Raw genomic sequence first — 16656 nt, 5'->3', positions numbered from 1 at the left:
AGAGGTAAAGAGGCGGAAAAGTGAGGAGGATCTGAACTGGTTTCCATGTCAAACACTTCAATTCACCATAGAAACTCAGATCTTAACGCGGAAACTTTATTAAACTGTGATGGTGGATTGATAAGGGCCGAATTTCTATCGGCCTCTTTTTATTGTGGGCACCAGGCGGGCTGACAGAGGTAAATTGCTCTTTTAATTAAAGCAATGCACCAGGGGAAATTGCTGTCTGAATATTGTCTCAGAGATGGGGGCCAGTGACAGTTGCCTGGAAACTTCAATCTGTCCACCCGCATTTATTCCAGATCACAGTTATGAGATAAAGTTTAATAAAAATCTTTTCCTGCGCCACCAACGAAATGAAATCCAACCCATTCTGAACATCTGAACACAATGAGACAGGACTGCGGAGGAAACCTCATGTTCAACATGTATCTCTCAGGTTCGTCATTTTGTCCCGTTTGGAATATAAGAAACATTTATGATATTTTTTTTTTTTTTTTTTGATTTTGTAGGTGTCCAGCAGGCGACTGATGCTTCGCTCCCAGGGCACAGCTCTGTAGAGCCTTTTCAATCTGAAAGGCCGTCTGCTCTTTTGTCGGAAATCGGAAATCCTTTTTCCTGGACGCGTTTCCTGGCTTCTTGCAGAGGGGACCGCAAAGACGACATGCTTTACGCGTTGGACTCTCACTGCACCAGGACACAATTTGGACTTTTAATCGATTTGGGGATTTAATGCATTCAAGTATAAATAGAAAAATAATTAAATTTATGGCTTTTTTTCCCTCCATAAAACATATTTTTTCTCATTTGGATATTATCCTTCTTCTGAATGCACATTTAAAAGAAATACGTTGCTTTTTAAAATTTTATTTTAAGTATTCAGCTGCTCCTTTGTCATGATAGTGTTGCATCCCTATTGTAAACACCCTTTGAAATGTTCTTACCTTTATTTAAGGGCTTATATATCATGAGGGACCTTTTCTTGATCCAGGAATGTTCTTATACTAATATACAGAAAAAATATGCCTTAGTTGCTGACATTTATATATATATATTTTTTATTTCAGATCCAACAGAAAATCTGTTGAAAGAAAGCAAAGGAACATCTTGGGGTCCAATAAATACAGGAGTGCAAAAAGGTAAGAGGATGAGCATTAACCTGTTGCACGAAAAGACGTCTTACCACAATATTTGTTAAATTTGATGTGGAATTTATACTAATAAATAACAAAGAAAAGAAGCCTATCACATAATCGCGACATGGAAGTAGTAGAAAAACAATTCTTTTAAGATTCCAAAGTTTATTTATAATAAAAAGAGGCATTAGAGTGCGTTAGGGGCTGATTTATTTATTTCTTGTATTACGGTCTTTCGTCCATTTATAGACCTTATTATTAAAACCAGACCACTTAGCTGCGATAATGCCGCCACATCGCCTTGTAGAATACCCGAACATGACGTAGGATTGCCTTATTAATCACAATATGTGGTGATGACTTGTTCATTCTGTCTCCTTATAGTACAAAATTAAAGCAATTGCTGCTTTAGAAGAACTGGAAGATGCCACTGTATTTGAAAGATCAAGAGTTGAATAAACAAAGTAAAATATTTGGATCTATGATCAGGAAATATTCATGTGATTGTGACGATGATGATGATGATGACATCCGCTGTCGGTGCTATAAGTCATATGAACGAGCAAACACGCTGCAGCTGAAATTTAAATTGTGCATTGATACTAATAATAATATTTCAAGAATGTATTTAACAATTGTTTTAATTAGGAAAAATATATCATCTTCCAACTTTTGGAAGTCCTGGAAAAAGAGCCTAAATTTAAGGAGATGCTTGAGTTTTTTTTCTTCAGATTTTCTCCGTTTTTATTTTTGTTTTATGTTTCATTATCCTATGTATTTCTTTATTCAAATATTTATTAATTCATTTTATTTATTTTGTATGTTGAAATGAAGGTAGACTATAATCTGAGGGAAGATAGAAAAGAAAGAAAGAAAGAAAGAAAGAAAGAAAGAAAGAAAGAAAGAAAGAAAGAAAGAAAGAAAAAAGAAAGAAAGAAAGAAAGAAAGAAAGAAATTCGGCTGTACAATCCATCACTTTTGAATTTATACATATATAACACGTCCTGTTCTAATATTTTTTAAATGAAGACTAATTTATTTAAATTGCTCTGTATATTAACAGTGTGTAGATTTAATATTACACCAGCGTAGATGGAGGAAAATGCTCCAATGGATAAAAACATAAACTAGAAGTTAATGAAATGTATCTCATATGACTGAAAGATACAGTGGAGGCAAACAATAATTCAAAATGTCCATATTGAGGGATCAATATTCACCGCTTTTAATAGGCGAAATAAAGCTCAGTGATAATAAAAGTGGCACAACCTCCTGCTGAATGCTCATTTGCCTCGCATTTCGCACCGTTCAGTTAGACCTTTTCTGTGATTTTCCGCTCTGTCCAGGGAGTGGACAGATCCAGCTCTGGCAGTTCCTACTAGAGCTCCTCTCCGACAGCACCAACGTGTCCTGCATCGCCTGGGAGGGCACCAACGGAGAGTTCAAGCTCATCGACCCGGACGAGGTGGCCCGGCGCTGGGGCGAGCGCAAAAGCAAACCCAACATGAACTATGACAAGCTGAGCAGGGCGTTGCGCTACTATTACGACAAAAACATAATGACGAAAGTCCACGGCAAGAGATACGCCTACAAATTTGACTTCCACGGCTTGGCGCAGGTGTGTCAGCCTTCAACCACCGAGCAGGCCATCTACAAGTTTCAGGGGAACTTCTCCCCGATTCCCTTTACCGGGATTTCCAAACTGAACCTCGTGGCTCCTGGCGTGGGGCCCTCCGGTTTCTCCTATTGGCCCGGGACCCCCCCGGCGGCTCTGTATCACGGCCACAACTTGCAGCCTGCGGGGCCCTTTGGCACTGTTTCGCCATCCCACATCAGCTGCGTCAACAACATCAACAGTCTGAGCAACATCAATAACCACTACAACTGACTCTTACTGATCCTTTTAAAGCAAACTGGGAAATGTAGACGTAACCGATGCACTATAGAGGTCAGTCAGGATGCAGACAAAAAATGTCATTTCAACTAAAATACTTGATTTGGTCAAATTTTTTCTAAATTAGTTTTTTTTTTTTTTTTTTTTTTTTTTTTTTTTACGGAACTTGCAGGCCAATCCAGTGGTATTTAAGTATGAAATTATGACGTGTAGTCCATTCGTGATAAAATACCTGGTGACAGCTGAACGATGTACCACAGGTCAAACTCTCTCTCTCTCTCTCTCTCTCTCTCTCTCTCTCTCAAAAAAGCGTGGCCAATAATAATAATAATAATAATAATAATAATAATAATAATAATAATAATAATAATAATAATAATAATAATAATAATAAACAAATAAAAAAATTATTTAAAAAACTAAAAACGAGAGTATCCTCATAGTTTGCTGCTGTTAGATCGTTGCGCACCTGTAACATGTGATTACTGACGCCTGCAAGCAGACGAGTGAAAAGCGTGTCAAAACTTGAACATGATTTAGTTTTAATTCAGGGATCGTTAAACATCATTTCCCAGCACCAGGAAAGATGGATGGTATTTTTCCGTATTACATTTCATACAAAAATATTCCAGACGGGAATTATTGAATTTAAAGGGTAAACAGGTAATAAGGAATCAGTTAAATTTCCCATGCAAAAGGTCGTGTCTTAAGATAGAAAAGATAGATAAAAAAAAAACATCATAGGATAACGACATAGACGTGATACACCAACCAGCTTTTAACTTGTCAGTTTTTTCTTTCCATCCGTTATTTACTGAGCTCTGAGTTTGTCTCCATTCTCTGGACGGTGGATTGATTTTAAATCGCGAGCTGTTCCTGGACTGTTGGCGCCATCTCGTGGTTCAGAAGTGGAACAACGCTGCTCGAACTGCACTCCGATAAGAAGAGTCGCCTCAAACAGAAGACGTTTTCATGAGAAAATCAGATCTGATCCACGTGCTGTACAAAGACATGTAGTTGCATTTTATGTGAAATAGGCTGAAGAACTCTGTAAATAATATAGTCCAAAAACAGACTCACGCGTTCTCTGCTTTGAGTGATTTAATAGTTAATAAGATGGCATTGATTTACGCAGCTCCATACTGTAGCTTAAACAATTGTACCAACAAAAACAAATAAAGTCAATAAAGCTTGATTTATGCATAGATTCTTTTGCTTTCACATGTTTAAAAATGCATTTACTAACATTATGTTATATTTCAGTATGTTCCCATGTTGCTCATGCAGCCTTGGAAAGATAAAATGTAATATTGATCCTGAATAAACAGAGAAGCATAGGAAAAAGGTAACCAGCTTACCACAAAGGTAAGCAGTTCTGATTTTCAAATGTACATACTTAATTTAAAATATAATGAATAACTTTGTCTCTAGAAGTGCAACAGGTGACTACGGATAAGTTTTAGTAAAGTATCTAGTTAGTACAGGATAACAAAGAAACAGAAGTGGACGCTTAACATCATGATGCTGCCAAATGTCACATAAATATATGTTTTTATATGTGAATTATGGTATGATTGCAGAGGAAAAGCAATTAGTGCAACCAACTATTGACCTATTGCACATAATAAATGCAAACAGAGTAGAGTGGCTTAAAATGATGATTTCCAATTTGTGATAAGTTACTTGACCCTGGATATTTCATAACAGAATATACAACCTCTGGCAAAAATGATGGGATTGCAGCACTTTTCCCTCAAAATGTACAAATAAATAAATAAATAAATCCATTTGTCCATCCATCCATCCATCCATCCATCCATCCATCCATCCATCCATCCATCCATCCATCCATCCATCCATCCATATTTACATATAGATATGGCTGCATATATTTGGACATTGATACAAGTTTTGTTACATTGGCTTTTTACCAAAACGTAATAAAAATATGATCAATATGGGCTTAAAGTGCAGAATCTCAGCTTTAATATAAAAATATTTCAAATTAGATGGGGGGTTTAGGAATTACAGACCTTCAATATGTAGCTGCTTCTTTCTCAGTGGACCAAAGGTAACTAGACAGTTGACCCATTAAATCTAATGGGAAAGTGTGTCCAAACTTTTGATTGGTAGTGTATTTCATGGGCTGCATGAGCTATTTCCTTCCTTTCCATCAGTCAAGCTGGTAAAAGGTCTGGAGTTGGAAGCTGTTGCTGTGAACCCACAACATGTGGTCAAAGGAGCGCTCAAAGAAAGTAAAACAGATCATCCTTCACCTCAAACAAAAGAAGACATCCATCAGACAGATGGTAGAAATGTTAAGAGTAGCCAAATCAACAATTTGGTACATTCCGAGAGAAAAAGAGCACACTCGTAACCTTTGGAACTCAAAAATGCCTAGTCATCCATGAAAGACAACCAAGGTGGATGTTGGCAAGATCCTTTCAGTGATAGAGAAAAATTCAGTTACAACATCCATCCAAACTCTCCAGAGGAACTCCTCCGCTTGTGTGCTGTTGTTTAACATATATAGGCAACCTAAATCCTGTGCAACCTTTTCTGATGACTTTGCTGAACTGCTGTCAGTAATCTGTGTTGACTTTGACTGTGTAGTTATTGTTGGTGATTTCAACAGTCATGCTGATAACCTCCCCATGACAGAGGAACCAAAGAACTGTGTTGTACATGTGTTCTTGATAACGTTGGTCTAACTCAGCATGTAAAAGAAAAAACACAGACAGTGGACACTGTCTGGATCCAGGCGTCTCTAAAGGTCAGAATATTTCCAAGGTTGTGGTGATGGATGCTGCTCTATCTGATCATTCCTGTGTTTTCTTTCAGAGTGCTGCAGTTAGTCCAGAACGGTCCTCACTAAGACCAAGAAAGTGGATCATATAACTCCTGTTCTCAGATCTTTACACTGGCTTCCTGTCTGTCAAAGAATTGCCTTCAAAATCCTGCTGTTTGTTTACAAAGTGAATAGCCAAAATACATTCAGGATCTTCAGGTTCGTTATGACCCAACCAGATCCCTCAGGCCATCAGGGTCAAATCTACTTTCTGTCAGAACTAAACATGGAGAGGCAGCGTTCAGCTTTTATGCTCCTCACATGTGAAACAAATTCCCAGAAAGCTGCAGGTCTGCTGAAGCTCTCAGCAGTTTTAAATCAAAGCTAAAAACTTTGAATGGTCTTATACGTGAAATGTGCTATACAAATAAACTTGCTTCACCAAGTGAAGAACATTCTTCAAGAAGTTGGTGAAGACTGTGAGAGCAGATACACAGGCTTCACCATGATGCGCAAACCAGTAATCCTCATGAATAGAAAGGCCAGATTAGACTTTCCCAAAAAACATTTAAAGAAGCTAGCCCGGTTCTTGAATGAAAAGCTTGGACACAAGGATTCTTTCTGCCACACTTGCAATATACTTACATATATTTAGAGCAACAAACAGAATAATGGAGAGATTGTGGAATAAGATGTTGACTGGTCCCATTTAGATGTGTCTCAAATTTGGAGCAAGTCCAAACAAAGAGGGAAAGTTGTAAAAGGAAAGCTTACAAGTCAAACAAAAAAAGATGTAAATGTGTCAAGATGGAAAACTCAAAGCAGAATGAGGATAAGGAGCTGATTTCAGGTAAAGGGCCATTAACTCTACAGCAAATACAGGTGTATATCAATATTTTGGCTTTTCTTCAAATTTCATCAGTCAAAGGAAGGTCGGTGATGCTTGGGCCATTTCTTTGGTTGATAATGCATCTTGTAAAACCAGAATGTTAAGCTAAATAAATTGAAATCCTATCATGTTTCAAAGGATTTTTCCATTTTTGTAGAAGTTTTATATATTTCCATATGTGTAAGCCAGTCCAGTAACCTAATAAATACTCAACACGTACAGAACATATGGGTCATATATGACACATGTGCTATTTGACTCCACAACATCTGATAAGATTAAAAAGCCATAAAAATGTGTCCAATTGTATTTCCAAAGTTTCAGGCTGTTAATATATGTGTTCTAAATCACACAATAAGAGATAATGCTATTTTAAAAGAAAAATATACATTTTTAAATTATTTTAAATAGTACATGGCCATTTTGCCATGTCTGCAGTGACCAACAAGGAATTTGCATGTAACATAAAAAAAGATAAAACTTCTATTGTTTTTGGGACACTATGAACTATATTTATTAAAAAAAATTAAAAATTGCATGTGTCCCTTAGTTTGACTTACCACCCTGTCACACTTACTTTTTTTTGGTCTATAAAAAAATACTCTTATTTTAGATGGCATCACAAACCGGAAATTACATCACGTGAGTCTCTGTAGGAGCCAAGTTCAAAAGCAAGCAAGTTCCTACACTATTTTATATTGTTTATTTGATGTTTTTGTAGGTTGGATGGGGTCCGTCAAAATTAATACCAAAATTAAAACCAAAATTAAAACCAAAATTAAAACCAAACCCCTGTTTTTTTAAAGAAAAATAAATGGAATTAATGGAAATAGAATTATATTTCAGACTAAAATCAGATATGCTGAGTCAGCTAGCTTATCATGTAGTGAACTGGCAGCCATTTTATGTTTATTTCTCACCACCCCGTCACATACCAAAACATCACATTTTCCCTTGTGATGGGGTGGAAGCCTATATATGAAACATACAACTGTGAAGTTGTTTTAAACTTGAATTATGCTTTTTTAAAATTAATATCTAATAGAGGACACTTTGCTGGTAGGAAAACAGAAGATTTTTAGAAATTATTTAATGTATTATTGGTCAAATTGTGTGGATATTGTCCGTGACGGGGTGGTACAAGAATGATTCCCAGGTCTGAATAAATTTAGGTAATATTAATATTACAGGTATTATTAAATAATATTTTATACCCGAGGTGGGAAAATGTATTTTTTTTTTTTTGAAAGTTTAACCTATCGTTTATATTATGGACTTCTTAAAATAATTTTTGCTCTTGATAATTTTTTTTAAATTACAAAGTGGAAATGGGACCTGTTTCACAGAATGCGCTTATATATATATATATATATATATATATATATATATATATATATATATATATATAGATGAGAACGTCAATGGACATCATATATTATGTATCATAAAACAATCATATTTACTTTGGTGTCTTTTAACATGTTCAACTGCAGCTGCTTCAGACTCTAACTCTTTTCAGCCACGTGGTGGCGCCATAACTCTTCAGAGATCTGTTTGCATAACTGGGTGATGAAAGGCCTGGTTTCATGTAGCACATAGAGGCATTTACAAACATCAGATTAACCCCTCACATCATTAGTATCTCCTGCATGTGTAACTGTCTGGATTCATTTAAATAAATATTTGATAGAATTTACATTTCTGAGATTAAATTATAGCTTTTAAAGCTTGATCAATAAGCAGTGATGTCTATATTTTGTGTGTGCATGTGAAGGAGGTAAGAGAGAGTTGGTCACTCATTCAGAACAACATTGTATATGTGTGTGTGTGTGGTGCATATCAATAGGAAAGACAGGAGGTCGCTATTGAAAACTGAATTTGTCTCTCAGGTTTGTTAAAAGCCCACAAACACGCACACACTCACAGAAGGAGCTGTGTATCCTGGATGTGCATTTCACACCACAGCTTGTGCTTCTAATAACAACATAGTGAGACTCCAGAGGGATTTAGGCAATTCCACAATATTGCAATCGTCACTTTCCTCTCTGCCAACTGTTGTGCCACTAATCTGCTGCGCCTATTGTTGCTGATCCTCATCCTCTCCTTCTTGCATAATGAACTAGGTGGGTGTTTTCCTGCAAGCCACAGGATTAACCGTGTGAATGCAGAGGACTGAGAAGCAAGAAGTAAACACGAAGAGATAAGTAGGAAAGAGAAAGGAGAAAAAACAATATTAGTGTCTACTTAGACACAATTAGAATGCAACTTTTGAGACCCTTAAGTTTTCCACTCTTTGTTATGTTTGTGGTTCGTCTTAAAATGGATTTACTATAGTTTTTTGACAAAAAGTTAACTTACAAATTAAAGACCAAAATGACCTATTTACATTCGTGTTCCACACCCTTTGCAATACTCAAAGTTGAGTATTTTACATCTATTGTCATTGTGATGTGTGTGCTGCTACTACTGGTAGATGATCTTGAGGTAAAAATTTTTTGAGTTGCCCTGTGATGCAAGGTTATGCCAAGGCAGCAGTAGAAGAGGTTTGGAATCATCAACAGACTTCCTAGATCTGGCCGTCCAACCAATAAGGGACAAAGAGTCTTGACTCTCAGCCCACAATCTGATAGTCACTATGAATGAAATCAAGACTTTCTTCATGGAAATGGGACAATGTTACAGAAGAACTGGTGCAGCATTGCACCAAACAAACCTTTATGGGAGAATGGCCAAACACAAAGTATTCCACACATGACTGCTCACTGGGAATTTGTCTGAATACCTCTCCAGACCACAGGAAGAAAAGTTGTCTGAGCATCACCTCATTAACAGACTTCCATCCTTCCTGTCAAATATGATGATGGTAACATTATTATTTGTATTCAGTTTGTCACTGCTGAGAACTGTGTGGGTTGATGAGATTAAAAAAAACACATGGATGGGATCCATTTTTAAATGTGTCAAAAAACAATCAGAAATAGAAAATATTAGATCTGGAGGTAAATGCACTGCTTGCCTGTATGGGATTGAAAATTTTGTGCATTAAAAAACAATAAAATAAAAATAAAATAGGGATCCAATAAAGGAATGAATACAAACTTATATGAATGACAACAGGGCATGTTAGATCATATAAAATGTATTGAACAGTAAGTTTGACTGTAGAAGCAGTGTGTAAAAAGCTAAATACACCACATGATTCCATAGCTAGGAGATCTGCCTTAAGTAGCATTGACCGTTGTGAAAGGATATCACTTTTTGTATGATATCATCTTTCATCATTTATTTATTTATTTATTTTTACATTTTTTGGACATATTTTTGGAGGAATCATCTCTACAGTGTTACTTCACTGCATTGATGTTTGTGAGTATTAATTTTTGTGCAGCTCTCCTAATGACTGATCAAAGCATTTAAATAGGCTTAAATTAAAAGTAATGTGTTGTCCTGAATTTTAGCATACCATAATAGTAGTAAAAAAATAAACTAATAATAATAATAAAAATAATAATACATGTTATTTCAAAGCACCTTTCAAGACCTCCAAGGACACTTTACAAGATTAAAATAACAGCATTTAAAATAAGGCATTCAGGAATAAAAACAACATACAAAGTGCACTAAGAGACAGTAAGAAAAATACAGGAATGGATATATGGTAGGGCCTACAGTAAATTAGCAGTTTTGGTGGTTCCAAGTAGGCAGTTTTGAACAGGTGTGTTTTAAGCCTGAATTTAAAAATGGCAAAAGTGTCAAAGTTCCTGATGTCTGATGGCAGAGAAGCTGGGGAGCAGAGTGACTGAAGGTTCGGATCCCTATGGTGCTGAGGCGGGCAGGGGCCACAGTGAGATGTGTGGAGGAGGATATAAGGGAGCGAGATGGGGTGGCGATGTGGAGGATATCGGATAGATATGGAAGGCTGAGGTTGTGGATGGCTATAGAGGAGAGGTTTGAACTGGATACGATAAAATACTGGAAACCAGTTGAGTTGCTGTAGGATGGGTGCGATAGGGTGATATGAGGGGCTTTTATGATCCGAGCAGCTGAGTTCTGAACCAGCTGAAGCTTATGGAGGGACTTTTTGAGGAAGGCCAAACAGGAGAGAGTGGCACAGAAGAGAGTGGAAGCTTACAAGACTGTTAACAAGGATGGCGGCAGCATGGGGGGTGAGGGAGGGGAGGAGTTGATTGGTGTTTCGTAGGTGGAAATATACAAACTGGGTAACGTTATTAATGTAAGATTGAAATGACAGTGTACTCTAGAGTACGTTGCACTACATGTCACTTGTGGCCTGTAAAGTCTTATAGCCACATACCAAAAAGAAAGAGCACAAAGCGTCTTTCTTCTCCTTTGTTTCTACTCTTGGTTATAGATTCTTCTCAACAACAAACCATGAAATTTGGTGCCAAAACGTGTGCTACTCATTTACAAGCTCACAGTGATCAATCTTGTGATTTCAGGAAAACATTTGTTATCTAAGTTACAGTAGTTTGTTATCTTGAGAAAACAAGATATTGAAATCTTGAGATAATGAAATAAATTAAATGAGGTTCATCATAATTTAATTCATGATGGTTGCATTGGGCATGGCTGTCTTCTGTAGAGAGTAGTGCAAACCGGTGCCTACATGAAGGTATAACAGATGTAGCTCTTGATTTTTTTTTTTTTTTTTTGTTTACTTAGTTTTTTATTTCAAACCTTACAACTGATAAAGGTGGTACTTTCTACCTATGACTTTAGGTTAAAGGATTACAGATAAAAGTAGGCAAAAAAAGTCACATTTGCTCCAAATCCAATTTCATACTGACAGTTATGGATGAGTCACATACTCAGTAAACAACCGGATCTCAGGTCTCTCTTTACCCTGCAGTGCATTACCAGGAAAGCAGTCAGTAGGCCTTGTGTTGCTTTGTATGAAGTATTACACTCAGTGAGTCACTCTGTCAGCAAGAGAAAAGTGGTAATGAAGGTTTAACAAATTTAGAACAAACACACCTACATGGTGCCGAGATATACTTGAGAACAAGCAGGAGAGAAAGAGAGAAGCAAGGTAAGAAAGAGAGGTAACAAGAACGTATGGCAGAAAATCATAGATCTCTGCAGTGTAATTGTACCCATTTATCAGGGAGACTCACATGTAAGATCACAGGCTTGGACTGTAAATCACTCTAATAACCCCCACAGCGTGATGTCATAATGTAATAATATCAGTTCATTGTGTCAGCATTGATTAAAAAATTCAATTAACTATTAATGTCAGCGCATAAATTCAGTGGAGATAAAAATTTGTGATCGTAGGAGGGAAACTTAATTATTTTAGCTAAGGAAATGTCGGGTGTCAGGCATTTACACCGGATTATTAGTTTCTACTAAAGATTTGGAGTTTTTGAATCTTTGTAAAAAAAAAAAAATCCCATAATCTCCAAACCTCACCATCAAAAGGTTATATCTACAGCCATTTGGTGGAATGAGAATTAAAAATGTAGCAAGTGTCTAAACTGGGATAAATAGGGCACCGGAAATTAGTAATGGGTCTCTTGAAATGCTAATTTGTCAGTTTAAGATAAAGGTCTGTGACTAGAGCACCTCCGTACTTCAAATCCCTGATTTGGATTCTGGCTGTTACATAAAAATAAATGGATGTATTGTCATGATGATTCATGCAGCGTGAAAAATGAATCACACATAAAGGAGACAAAATAACTATAAACACTGTGTAGGTGTGTGATGAATGAAGGAATATTATTACATAACATGTAAGAACTTTGAATATAGAAAAATGTGACATAAAGAACTGTATGATGCTTTGTAACAGTGATGTATGAGGGAGGAAAATGGTGCAAATAGATAAAGTGAAGAATGAAGTGAATGAAGACTTTGTGATTATGCTAGTTTTCTGTGCTTGACTTGGCTGCAACATAATAATGGAGACTGAATACCTCTCGCTCTATCTTAACACTGGAGTAATCTAGCTAAAGAGATTAACAGGGTGGTTATGTAGTAACAGGACAGCAGAATAGACATAATCCCTAAGGGTGTTAAAAGAATTGGTCTAGATTTGAACTATTTTCCAATTGAACAAATGAAGGTTAAAACAGAAAGAACCCCATTACATGAACCATGGATCTTAACAAATTAATCACACAAAAAAACACACAATCGTGCAACAGTTTCTCTAAATTTCTTGTTTTTTTCTTGTCAGAACTGGTGGAAGACATGTATAGATCACATTCCTGAATAAAACTTTCTTTCTTTCTTTCTTTCTTTCTTTCTTTCTTTCTTTCTTTCTTTCTTTCTTTCTTTCTTTCTTTCTTTCTTTCTTTCTTTCTTTCTTTCTTTTATTTCTTAAATAAAACTGTACTTAACAAAATACAAACCCCATTATGAAAAGGCTCTATAACGCAATATATAACGTGCTCATTTATTTGAATTATTATTGTAGAGACTCGGCTACAGAGGAAATTTTCTGTTCACTGACCAGTTCTACTATATTTTAAATAAATAAATAAATAAAAGAAAAATCCTGAAATCAATTAATTTTTTTTCAAATTCAGTAGACTGGCTTGAATGAATATAGCTTTTTGAGGTACTCCTAAGCCACATGCCGATACTCCCAATTCCCAGAATTTCTGAAGTTTTTTTTTACAGTTATATGTACTGTAGAAAACTTTTGGACATACTGGTTTGTATTGGCTCAAAAAAATAAAGGGAACACTTAAACAACACAATGAAACTCCAACTCAATCACGCTTCTGTGAAATCAAACTGTTCACTTAGGAAGCAACACTGATTGACAATCAATTTCCCATGCTGTTGTGCAAATGGAACAGAGAACAGGTGGAAATTATAGGCAATTAGCAAGACACCCCCAATAAAGGAGTGGTTCTGCAGGTGGTGACCATAGACCACTTCTCAGTTTTTATGCTTTCTGGTTGATGTTTTGGTCACTTTTGAATGCTGGCGGTGCTTTCACTCTAGCGGTAGCATGAGACGGAGTCTACAACCCACACAAGTGGCTCAGGTAGTGCAGCTCATCCAGGATGGCACATCAATTCGAGCTGTGGCATGAAGGTTTGCTGTGTCTGTTAGCGTAGTGTCCAGAGCATGGAGGCGCTACAAGGAGACAGGCCAGTTCATCAGGAGATGTGGAGGAGGCCGTTGGAGGGCAAAATCCTCCAGCATGACCAGTTTGGCAGTGGGTCAGAAATGGTGTGGGGTGGCATTTTTAGGGCAGTGCCACACTGCCCTCCATGTGCTCGCTAGATGTAGCCTGACTGCCATTAGGTACCGAGATGAGATCCTCAGACCCCTTGTCAGACCATATGCTCGTGGGGTTGGCCCTGGGTTCCTTCTAATGCAAGTTGTCAGCACATTAAACTATGTAAAGAACAAAGTGTTTTTATAAGAATATTTAATTCATTCAGATCTAGGATGTGTTATTTTACTGTTCCCTTTATGTTTTTTGAGCAGTGTACAAAGCAACACACAATGACCCATTCTTTAAAAAAAGAAGAAAAAATATATACAGTATGTATACTTAAACCTTTTATACCAAATCCTGACACCCTCACCTGTTGCTAGGTAATCTGCAGATTGTAGAACCTTCCAAAACAGTGTCACCTTTACAATTCTAGATCTGTTCAAATGCTCTAGACTCAATGAAGTTTAGAGGAGACACTGAAGTGAGTTTGGTTTGTGCTTGTACAATTATTGTCCAAAAATGTTAAAATGTGTAGATATATTTTTCCTGCAATTTACAAACATGTCTAGCTTTTCTTAAAGCTCAATTTAAACGTTAATTTAAATTACCCATACTGACTGTGGAGCTTTTGTAGAATATCATTACTTGTGTATTAATTGTGGATTAATGTACAAGCAGGACTGTGTGTGTTGGTTGTGTGGGTAGCTCATCTGGAGCTCATTCATGTTTTCATTCCAGATTATTCTGCTGATTATTTTCCCTCTAGACTGATAGGTGTCTATTCTGAAAATGGGGAAAAACCATATCTAAGCTATTCAAAAAGAATATCAGACTAAGTAAGTTCTGAAGTAGAGATAATGATTTTAGCTCTATTTTTATGATTGCTGTGCAGTTATAGAGCAAAATAGATTCTTTATTAAGCTCTTGTAAAGTTTTGTGAGCAAAACACCTCAAATAAAAAGCAGTAACTGTGTTGGACATGTAGGAAAGCAGAAAGGAATATGTTTGTTACAATTTGTCACTGATATTCAAATTAGATTCAAAGCAGGATCAGCTCAGAAGTAATCCAGTGGTTGAACTTGGAGGAGTCAGCGACACGACTGCACCAGCAAACATTTTCTTACACTGTGTGCATGTCCCCTGTTGATCTCAGCAGTGTGTGTATGTGGTTTTGCAGTGGTTCAGCCCACGCGCAGCCCCACACAGCTCACTTTGCCCAGCTCTCATTCACTTACCTACCCGTTACTATAGAGACGCAGTGGATAAGAATGCAGGCTGGCTGACAGAAATAAAGGAGACCTGGGTTGAATCTTAATAACAAAAAGAAGGCTCACAACACAGCTCTGTGGATATAGCAACACTTCTGTGAGTTACATAACGCTGCTGTAGGATTCTGTCATGAAGTCACCATTTTTTCCCTGAACTTGTTGACCTCATAGATCAGAAAGAATTGCTTCTCAGTTCACATGAAAGTTAAAACTGAAGCAGCATTTAGCAGTAAATTATATAATAAATAATTTAGTCACACATATTATTACTGTATTTAACTGAAGTTTCATCTTTAACATTTTTGCTTCGATTGTGGTTCATGTTAATGACACTAAAATTTGATCCTTTTTTTTAAATCACCAGACTGAAATATAACACACAATTAATTTAATGGAAATAGTTTATCCTGAATTACTGTCTCTATTTTTATCCTTTGATCCCTTTCCCTCGTTTTTAATCTCTTTGTAGTCATCCTCTGCCTACCCTTGAAACAATTCTACTCCTGCTCCTTTTTTATTACAATGTCCTTTTCTCTTATTTTCTGTCTACCTTTCTCATTTTTTTATGCTGTAAATAGACACGGTGCGTCCTTGCAAGACAAGAGAGGGAGAGCAAGAGAGCAACAGACAGCTCTGAGAGACAGCTCTGAGACTGCAGCAGATTCTAACCAATCACACGAAAGAACCCTCCAGCCCATGTGGCTTATTCATAAAACTGAGAGGAAATCCTTATCAATGCACCTCCTTTCTGTCACCCACTAAATCATCAATGCGTCGCTGATCTCAAGCGAAGGAGGTTGCTGAAAGTTGGTTATGTCATGTTATACATGTATGATCATCTGAGACTGGAGAAGCAAATGAAGTCATTCAAGCTAACTGTTTATCACAGTTTCTTTTGTTAAATGTTGACTTTGTCCCCATTTACGGATGTGGCCTCAAATGGAGGAGCCAGGACAAAAGGAGGCATACCAAAAATATCCTCTAAATGTGTCAGCATGCTTTGATGTCCTCAATCTATAAAACAGCATTAACTACAACTAAATCTGGCCTGCAAGAGCTATTTGGAACAAATTTACATCAATAATTGAGCACTTATACACCTTTTAACATATGTTAGTATCTCTAATCATGTCTTAGCAAAAATTTCCCTGTAATAATAATAAGTCATAGCTTCTAGTTTCATGGCAACCAATAAAATCTCATGTGTTTCAGTTTCATAGCAACCTATTGCAAGACTTTCCAGAGAGCATGTTCGTCATGGACTTATTTCTATTGCATAACTGTGTCTCAAGGGTTCATTGCGAATCGAGGATTAGTGGGTGTTGTGTGTGGATAAGAAGGTGTCTGAGTTAATTACTACTTTGACAAACTGCAAGCTATGTGCAAACCCAGACCAACAGGGTGTGCGCACATAGAGAGATTACCTACATAAACTTTAATACAGTATGAATGATTAAAACAATGCAAGAGAGACAGGAGA

The 16656-nt window shown here is 36.8% G+C and overlaps 1 protein-coding gene across 2 annotated transcripts; it reads left to right on the top strand.

Moving 5' to 3' along the window:
- The first annotated feature begins 607 nt into the window (after positions 1 to 607).
- Positions 608 to 3131, top strand: fev (FEV transcription factor, ETS family member). Of its 2 annotated transcripts, XM_042000932.1 has the most exons (3): positions 608 to 742; positions 1068 to 1139; positions 2483 to 3131. In XM_042000932.1, the coding sequence occupies exons 1-3, from the start codon at positions 733 to 735 to the stop codon at positions 3022 to 3024; spliced, it is 624 nt and encodes a 207-aa protein (XP_041856866.1). In that variant the 5' UTR covers positions 608 to 732; the 3' UTR covers positions 3025 to 3131. The 2 variants fall into 2 exon arrangements, with proteins under 2 accessions (XP_041856866.1, XP_041856865.1); XM_042000931.1 differs by lacking the exon at positions 608 to 742 and having other exon boundaries at positions 964 to 1139.
- Positions 3132 to 16656: the final 13525 nt, after the last annotated feature.

This window comes from Melanotaenia boesemani, chromosome 12 (assembly GCF_017639745.1).
Source record: "Melanotaenia boesemani isolate fMelBoe1 chromosome 12, fMelBoe1.pri, whole genome shotgun sequence".
Classification (NCBI taxonomy): domain Eukaryota; kingdom Metazoa; phylum Chordata; class Actinopteri; order Atheriniformes; family Melanotaeniidae; genus Melanotaenia; species Melanotaenia boesemani.
Note: the sequence above shows the minus strand (reverse complement) of the source record. Positions and strands in the feature narration are given on the sequence as shown.

Coding starts and splice junctions, on each gene's coding strand:
- fev (XM_042000931.1), top strand. CDS start 968: ATGAGGGACCTTTTCTTGATCCAGGAATGTTCTTATACTAATATACAG. Junction 1,140..2,482: donor AAATACAGGAGTGCAAAAAG/GTAAGAGGATGA, acceptor CGCTCTGTCCAG/GGAGTGGACAGATCCAGCTC.